Source organism: Papilio polytes, unplaced genomic scaffold (genome assembly GCF_000836215.1).
Source record: "Papilio polytes unplaced genomic scaffold, Ppol_1.0 DF823399.1, whole genome shotgun sequence".
Taxonomy (NCBI): Eukaryota; Metazoa; Arthropoda; class Insecta; order Lepidoptera; family Papilionidae; genus Papilio; species Papilio polytes.
In genome coordinates, this window is record NW_013525805.1 from 2,405,511 (window position 1) to 2,415,095 (window position 9,585).

General features: G+C 32.2%; 2 protein-coding genes across 2 annotated transcripts in view; one reads left to right on the plus strand and one right to left on the minus strand.

Annotated features, from left to right (window-relative positions):
- The window catches only part of LOC106104732 (centrosomal protein of 120 kDa-like), an 11,138-nt gene extending 8,935 nt beyond the window's left edge, over positions 1–2,203 (minus strand). Inside the window, exons 1-6 of the mRNA XM_013284863.1 lie at positions 2,055–2,203; positions 1,837–1,984; positions 1,518–1,650; positions 1,292–1,402; positions 305–405; positions 43–55 (exon numbers count right to left, since the gene is read on the minus strand). Of these exons, the coding sequence (XP_013140317.1) occupies positions 43–55; positions 305–405; positions 1,292–1,402; positions 1,518–1,650; positions 1,837–1,984; positions 2,055–2,106 (558 nt within the window). The 5' untranslated portion in view covers positions 2,107–2,203. The remainder of the gene's footprint in view (positions 1–42; positions 56–304; positions 406–1,291; positions 1,403–1,517; positions 1,651–1,836; positions 1,985–2,054) is intronic.
- Positions 2,204–3,333: 1,130 nt separating this feature from the next.
- Positions 3,334–9,585, plus strand: part of LOC106104733 — a 21,705-nt gene continuing 15,453 nt past the window's right edge. The window contains exon 1 of the mRNA XM_013284864.1: positions 3,334–3,745. Coding sequence (XP_013140318.1) covers positions 3,720–3,745 — 26 coding nt within the window. The 5' untranslated portion in view covers positions 3,334–3,719. The remainder of the gene's footprint in view (positions 3,746–9,585) is intronic.

The following is a 9,585-nucleotide window of genomic DNA, read 5'->3' on the forward strand; positions in this document are numbered from 1 at the left end:
CTGGTATTCCATCCGGCCCAACGGCCTTTCCGTTCTTCATACCTTGCACTGCTTTCTTTACCTCATCCACACTAATCTCTTTCACTATACCCATATTAATAGGTAAATATATAATAAATATATAAATCTAGTATATTGTATCATACTAATATTATAAATGCAAAAGTTTAGATAGATGGATAGATTTTCCATGAAATTTGGTACAGATGTAGAGGATAGTCCAGCAGGACAAATAGGCTTCTGACTTTTGTTTTTTTTTTAATTCAATGCGGATGGAATCGCGGGCGAAAGCTAGTAAAAATACTTACTCAATGTTAACAATGCAGGTGCACTGGCTTGTGTATTTGGAGTGTGAGACAGTGGGTATGCTACTTCATTACTATGGAACATACGAAGTTCATTGCGCTGGAATGAGATACAAAATATAATTAAATAATGGAATTACATTACATCTTTGTAGTCACTTATACAATGATCTAAGTATACAAATATCATATTACTTTTTAAATTACTTTGTTGCTGGCTGGTTTTTATATAAATACTATTTTTAACATACTGATAAATACATGATAAGCTAAGAAAATATTTATATACATCTATACTATTATTATAAAGAGAAAAGATTAGTATTTTTTGGATTTTCTTAAGTATTGAAATAATTCAAAAACCACTGATTTCAAAAATTATTTTATCATTAAAACGCTAAATGATCAGTGAGAAACATAGGTTACATTTTTTATTATATCTTAATTTTATGCAGAGCAAATCATGACCACTAAATTACATACTGTTATACACAAATAATACCAACCAAATGGAGAATACTTTTTTTTTTAATAACAGAAGGTGGCAAACGAGCAAGCGGCCACCTGAATACACCGAAATGGAAAGCGACCGCTACCCATAGACATCCGCAAATGCAGATGTGTTGCCTACCCTTAATTGACGGAGGAGGAGACACACATAAAGAGGACATTTCTCCTTCCTATGTGTCTCCTCCACCGTCAAATCCACTATTCCTTCCTATCCTTTCCTCTTAAGAAAAGGGTGGAAAGCAAAAGGGACTAAAATCAGGCCTTCGGCACCACACTCATCAGACGAAACGCGGAATTGCTTCCACTTCACGCCTGTTTTCTGTATGGTCGTGGTATTACACCGGGCGAGCCAACCCACTCCTGCGAAGATGTTAAAGCGGGCTCTACCACTGTTAGATTCTTATTCCGTTTTTATGATGATGTTAAAAAAGTTTTAAGAGGGATTTCTTAAGTTTAAACTAAGTAATATTACGTACTGGTGTAGGAGTACTGGTTCTATCTTCAATGGACAAACTCATAAGTAATTGTGGATGACAGCATTTACCTTCAGATTTTATTCCGAGTAATTTATGCCATGAGTATTTCACCTAGAATTAATTAAAAATAAACCATTTAATCATCTATACTAACATTATAAAGAGGAAAGAGCTTTTATAGATAACTTCTATTAAATAAAAATTACTTTTGCTACATGTAACTTACATCAACAAATTTGTTTGAAGGGCATGGCTGTGCTCCTAATAAACTCAGTAACATATATCCTATCTTATCTTTCCTGCCTTGTGTGCTCGTTGTGAATACTTCAACTTTGATCGGGACATTTTGTACTCGCAAACTGAAATAACAGAAAACAGAAATTACTATACCTGGACATATATTAACAGTAAAATTATCGAGTACTGGATCTCAGATTTACTGCATAGGATTACATTAATAAATAATTAAAGATACCATTATACAAGCAAACTTGGATAAGCGAGAAACCTTTATAATTGTTTGTATCGGTAATATATAACTTTACCTACGAAATCTTCTTTTATCAGCTTCCCAAACCAGTTCAGCGTCAAATGCCGGTGCATGAGTTGGTACAACTGGATCCGTTTCCAGCATATATCCATTGAGAGATCCACTCACGACAAAGGGTATTCGAAGAAATCCAAAGCCAATACCTGGAAAATTTATTTGATTATAAAAAATATACTTCGATATAAGAAAAATGTTTTTAAAGACTCCGATGACCTTCTTTTACATGAAGTACAATTTGAATATTAGGTCCTCGTAATTCGTCCATTTATATTTTTACAAATTACAAATCTAAATAATTAAATACACAATTTATACATGGTAAACAAACTAACTTCCATTTTTGAAATCTTGTTTATTTTCATAACATCCAATCAGAATTTGACAGAAAAGTATTGCCATGTTCCAAAATAATTTACCTTTATTATTTTGTTAATTCTTTAGATCATGTTTAGAGTTATTATGATTCAAAGCTATTTCATTTAATTTTAGTGGTAACTACGTAAATCGCAAGACAGAGATGAAGATAATTAGGAAAACAAACACACAAAGTTAAAGACTTGTATTAGCGCCTAGCATCGAATAGTAGAATTCGGAAAGTCTTTGGCAGGGGACGTCCGATTATTTTTTGTGTTGTGTTTTTAGAATAGTGTGAAAATGATACAAAAGTAATCAAAGTATCATTATTTGTATTGATCAGTTAATTATGTCAGCAGTTAATACTTGGAACGAGAGTCCGTCTATCTCTGTTTTTGATGCCTAGGTATAGGTACTAATACTGACAAAGAGGATGTTTTTCTTCTCCTTGCAAAGTTGTATTAAAATAATTGAAAATTCCACTTTCGTATCAAATAAAGATGTAAACGAGACACGTCAGTGGGCCTTTGGCTCATAGATTTTGTTTGTTTATAATATATAGATACGAATTACACCCAGTAGAAAATACATACTTCTTTAGTAGCTCATACAATAAATTCTTCATGACTCCCCATCTTGTTCGAAATATCTTATTGTGGCAATACGGAACAATAAAAATGTGCCTTGCATTGGCATTTGAATCAAATAATTACTTTTTTTGAATCTCACTGCATTTCTTCTATAATTGTGTTAAATGTTACTGAAACGTTATAAATGCGATTCTAGCTTTTAAGCACATTATTGTACAATAAATGTAGATAAATTTTTAATACCTAAAAAATAAATAAATCGACTATTGACTAGATTTTGTCATAATATTTCCGTTTTTTATTGCTTCTTGTCAGATAATTTAAAATAGAAAACGTAAACAAAAGTGCTACTTGGAAGTAAGAGATTATATTACGCACGTTTGTATTTCATCCAATAAGAAAAAACAATGAGAAAATTTATATTTGAATATAAAGTTACACGAAGTAATTCAGAAATTCAAGTGTCAACTGAACCACGGTAATGCACGCAGTTTTGCGGGTGATCTTTAATAATCGCTACCCTTTTATTTATTTATCAGTTTATGCATATTGAACTGCAACTAGTAGTCAATTCTGTTAAGTTTAAATGGTCAAACAGTTGCAAGTGACCACGGTAGATTGAATCGCGGACCGCCTGGCGCGGATGAAGTGGATCACCGGAGCGCGACGAAAAGTAATTTGTACAAAAAACTGAATTCAACTCTCATTGCGAATGCTGTGTTGTTCGTGATGTTTTGTCCGACCGCACAATATATCGATGGTCATTGTTGCTAGACGTTTTTACGGTACTCTAACTAAACCGCGCCGGTAACGATCAGAATTTGCAGTGTACTTTCAGTTTTGCTTTTGGCTCGGGAAAAGTTTTCAATATAAACTTTAGATAGTTTGCGGGTGCGTTATTGTAATAAAAACAAAAAAGTGTTGGTTTCGGAATATGGGAGTTTTAAAGTGGTTGCGGCGGTGAGTACGTATATTTAAATTATACTTTTGATTTAAAAAAACATTTTACGTTTACCCTTACATTGTTTGATGAGTTATTTGGTAATCTTTTATTTTGTCAAATCCGTTAAATGAAGTATATATCCAAAGTGCAATATAACGATGACTATTGACTATAATGTAGGTTATAATTATTACAACTTAAAACTTTTCTTCTATTTATTTTACAAACATGCTTTTCAAATATGAAATACATAAATTAGTCTCCTTTACTAATTTACAATCTATTTAAGTACGTAGTAATATTAGTATAGGTATATAATCGGTTTTAAAGTTACTCGAATGTATTTGTTACATATGTATTCCGTACATAATATACTTACACAATCCTTTGCTGAATTGTATAAAAATCTATTGATCTGACTACAATACATGGAGGTCACATACCATGGTTCTATTGTGAAAACTTTATTTTCAATGCATGTTTTGTTGCGTTATAATTGTACTAAGTTGACTCGTATGACCGATGACTGGTAATCTGGAAGCGCCTTTTAACTCTGTATTTAGCAGTAGTTAACTGACTTTACTGCTTTTCGGTTCAACGTGAGTATTAGGGGTTCACATTGCCAAAATATTTGTACAAAATATATTTCTGTCTCCTATATTGTTTTTTAAATATTTGAGACAACAATACGATTTGTAGATGTTTAATATTAGACACCTTTTTTTCGTTTTTAATTATGAATGTCAATGAATCTGCAATCGATATTAACAACACAGTTATGAGACGCGTAAACACGCCTTTCTAAGATTTATGGCCAGTTTCTCAGCTACTTTTAACCATTTATTAGTGTTTTTGGGTGCTATAAAATTTAGTTCAACCTAACACTAATGAAGTAAATGGATACTTCAGCAACCCAGCATTAGACATTCTTGCACTTGAATAATTTTAAGCTATATTTAATCTTGTTAAATAAATCGGCTTATTGTATATTGATAAACAGAAACCGTATTTTTTCACGGCGATTGTACATATACAGAGGTTGGCAACCTTTGCAAATTATGTACAATCAATGGATATTTTTGGTTAAAATACTGAGATATCTTTTTATACATTTACAAACATTTGGAAACAATTACCATCAATATGGCGTAATTATTTGTTTTGCTTTTTAAAAGTACGATTTATGGTTAATTACGTCATATTATATTACATTTGCAATTTATTCAATAAAAGAAGCGAAGCGTGATATAGATGCACTTTGATAGTATGGCTTCGTTCACCGAAAGAAGGGTGCGTGCGGCTTCAATATGTTATTTGTATTATGTGATTCATACGCGGTTTTGTTCCCTTTGCGAATTCACATCGATACGCTATTACGACAATCGTAAAAAATGAAAATAAACATCAAGGAATTGAATGAATGAAAGTCCTCCCGCGACCTCGTATAGATCTATAAATCAGTAGTTCATTTTTTGGAAATGATGACATTTATATTTATTATAGTTCAGATCCTTAACACCGTTACCAATTGCTACCGTCATCATCATCAGCTTAAGGTCGGCCACTGCTGAACGTAGGCCTCCCTATCGATTGAAACTATGCCCAGTCCTGTGCCGCCCGTATCCAGTGCACTCCCGCAACCTTGACCAGGTCATCGGTCTATCTGCTACCGTGTAATAGCGAAAAGGCACAAAATACACAATTTAAAGCCAGTCCATGTACAAAGATCTGTGTATAAAGCATTAAGCACTAGCTGTTGCTCGCGACTTCGTCCACGTGAAATTAAAAATAGCTTATGTCATTTAGCGATAACGTAGCTTTTTAACGGTGAAAGAATTTTTGAAATCAGTCCTGTAGTTTTTAAGTTATTTCAATACATACAAGAATACAAATCTTTTCTCTTTATAATATTAGTATAGATTACACCAAAAGTTAGATAAAATTTACAGATTTCCATTAATTATCGTCATATATATTTGTTTACTACTAATATTAACTGATATTTAATTTCTTTTTCTTTTAAAACTAATGGCTATTTTACGGTCATGAAGAACATCTCATTACGAACGATTTAATTTTTTCTTCAACACCTTTTGTTGAATACGATTTTCGAATTGATAGCCCGTAGTTTAATGAGTTCCTTTCAGTATTTGATAGCGGTGCATATTATCGAAAAGTGAAACCTCATTGTCTACCTTTTCGCATGCCTTTCGTCTCTTTGTGTTTTAAAAGTATGTTATATTTTCGTTTTAAAACTAAACTGTGTGAATTTACTTTTTTATAAAGTACCCGCATTTCCATTCTTGATAGTGATAAATATTTTAGCATACAGAAATGACGTAATTCGCAATACTTTCGGCAAACAAACGTTGTGAGGTTTTTATATGAAATGGCGTCAGAAATAACATGAACACGTATGAATATCATTGTTAAATGACTCATATTACATACTAAAAAAACAGGTTAGTCTGAATTGTAGTGTTAATGGGTCTGGTATATTAAAGAAAACTGGTAAATCTTAGTGTTAGGGTTACATAAAATAAAACTAAATCTGGAGATACAAGACGGGACTAAAAGGTTAACTTAATGTGGACATGTATTCATAACTCTTATATGAGGAAGCATTTATCCACGCTCGTTTACAATCCATAAAGAAACTTGACATTTTGACGGTCTACTTACTATGGTAATTATAGACAAAGAACAGACGTTTTGTGATCGTAGATCATTTGATACGCTGGACGTTTCCAATACACTAAACAAACTTACAAAAAAAACCGATGTAAAGTGTCGTATCCTTTATATGATGACGTTCTTTTCGTCGGAGGGGGCAAATATTCGCTGAATATTGTATAACAAGCGAAAGATTTCCTTTACAATATTTTATTTACTTCGTTTTGCAATCTGCTAAAGCTATTTTGCTTTCTGGATTATTTGTGGTAACAGTTTTATTTCAACAAATTGGAATTTAAATTTTCACCATCAGGCCTGTAATACATAATAGATTTTTGACCTGTTTCGGCACTTTGTCTCCGTCTTTTATGTAATACTTAAGATTATAATAACATACTATGAAATTATGAAAGTTTTTAATCTTGTTTATCGAATATTAAACGTCAAAATTGACTGTTGGTGTATTTGTGAATACATTTTTCGATTAAGCTTCGATTATACAAAGATAAATTGTACAATCGATAATGTAGTAATCATAAACAACAAAGTCTGCGAAGCTTTGTTCGGATAGAAATCATCGTTCGCTACTTAATTTTATAGACAAGATTATATAAACAATTCTGTCTGTACGTCAGTTTCTATAAGTTTAAAGAAATAAAAGAAGTAATTCTTCGTTCAACAAATAGTCAAGTGAAAGTGAATTGGGCAATGCTCGTCTGTCTTATCTATAGTCTGTATAGATGTATCAATCTTTTACTATTGTTGTTGATCTTTGTTATAAATTAATCTTGATACCATTTCGTAACAATTGATCAAAAAGTTTCCATTTGCATGTTTCTTCTCTAAATGTTTTATCTCTCGATTAAACTCAATACTGAAAGCAATTTCGTTTTGTGTAATAATTCTTTATATCCTCACTCGTCAGGAATTGAGTTATTTCATTACTGGATAATTACCGCGACTTCATTTGTGCGGAATTAAAAAAAAATAGGAAACAGCTTATTTGATATAAACATGCAAGAATTATTCAATGACATGAATGAGATCATGCATGCTTGTAACCTAAATATTAATAAAAAAAAACTTTTCCGTATTAAAAAACCTGTTCAAGATCGTGCGGCATTTATTGGTTGTGACCTTTGCATGTTATTGAACTGCAATCGAGTTAAGTTTTGCACACAACCGTAATTGCGAAATTAACAGATAAATAGATATCAGTAACTAGTTTCATTCATATAAAATTCACTGTATTTGTTATGATTTTGAAACTGAAAAATTTTGTAAAGACATAAAATGGTTGTAGCTGCAAAATCAGTCCGATATTAACAAAACTATCTATTCATCTCTGTTTTTTAATAGCACTAGCTATTCCTCGCGACTATCCGCGTGAAGGAAAAAAAATATAGCCTATTTTACTCGCTGATAACGTAGCATTTAAACGGTGAATTGTTTTTTTCAAATCTGTCCAGTAGTTTTTGTTTTTGAGTTATTTCAATACATACAAAAATACAAATCTTTCTTCTTTATAATATAAGCATAGATGAGAGAAGACAATATGATGTTCGGTTTTTTCTACAAACTCACAGTTAAGTTAATATTCAGGGTTTATTAACATTACCAAAGTATACAGTTGCAGTTGCCTAACCTTGTTATATTGTAATTTTTGTACTATTTAGATCTATTGCAGATTTAATTTATTCAAAACAGTTTTGTTACTTTAATAGAGTTTTAATCAAATTTGTGCCATCAGTTGTTTATAGCCGGAAGTCCGTTTTTTGTTACCGATTAAATCGTAACTGAATCGATAATGTTACCGTTTTTTTAACATCGATCACTATCTTCTCATTGTCGATGTAGTTTTTTTTCTATCTCTGTTACTGATTTCTTAATCGTTGTTACCGTTTCCATTTGTACCAATTCTTTGGTTGATAAGGATTTTAACGTGACGTAACACGAATTACATTTGAAACGGTTAAATTGGATTTTAAAAAGAAAATTGGTAAAAGTAACTTCTATTACGGCTACTGTTACATTACGGTAAAGGAAGCCATCGTCATGCAACTTGCACATATCTGCGAAGGAATTCAAAGATATGTGTGAAATAAACCCGCAGTGGGTGGTTGACTATGGCCTAATCACCGCTAACTTAAAGTAGACTCCGAGCCCTTCAGTAGGGACGTATAGGCAGATGATGTTCAGACTATCTAACTAATATTTTAAATGCGAAAGATGGATGGATGGATGTTTGTTAGAGTTTGTAGCCTAAACGACTGAACGGATCTTAATGAAATTTGGCATAGACGTAAAGCATAGTCTGGAAGAACACGTAGGCTACTAACTTTCGTTTTTTTTTTTAATTCCACGCGGACGGAGTCGCGGGCGAAAGCTGATTATTTATAAAGCATTGTATATTTGCGAAATATATTAGTTATCTACGACTTATTACCGTGAAAGATGAAGTATTATTTTATGTACAAGGTTGGCTTAAGGATAAAGATATCTGGTCGAAATTTCACTTTACTTAGCCAAGAATAGGTTAGTTATAACAGATATGTTTTAGAAAGTATGGAAATATAACTTTTATCGCTTATGAGATAAGTATCAAAGTTATATAGACATTAAATGCTTGCTTCTGTACTATAATTTCACTTAATTGTTATAAATGACTTGTTTATAATTATGGGCGGTTTAAGTGGACTCTCTCACGGAACTGCTTTGCTAAATTCCGTTCGGCCATTAGCTTCCGTTTGTAGTGCGACGTTCCCAGCCACGGCTATTATCGTGTCCGAGGCAATTGTTGCCTAAAATGTACCTCCATTAACTTCGTTTGTCCATTACCATGCTAAATGCAAACTTTAGTGAACCGAATAACGGTTTGACTCGTGTATATATGTACAGAAAAGAAATTATAAGTAATCTTACTTCTTACTAATATTATAAATGCAAAAATGTAGATGAATGGATGGATGGATGGATGTTTGTAAGCGTTTGTAGCCTAAACGGCTGAACGGATCTCCATGAAATTTGGCACAGATGTAGAGGATAGTCTGGAAGAACAAATAGGCATTTTTATCCCGGGAATAGTTACGGTTTCCGTATGATTCACTAATTTTGCTTTTTAATGTTTACTCGATTATTCTGCAACGGTTCAACATATCTTATTGAAATTTGGCACAGATATAAA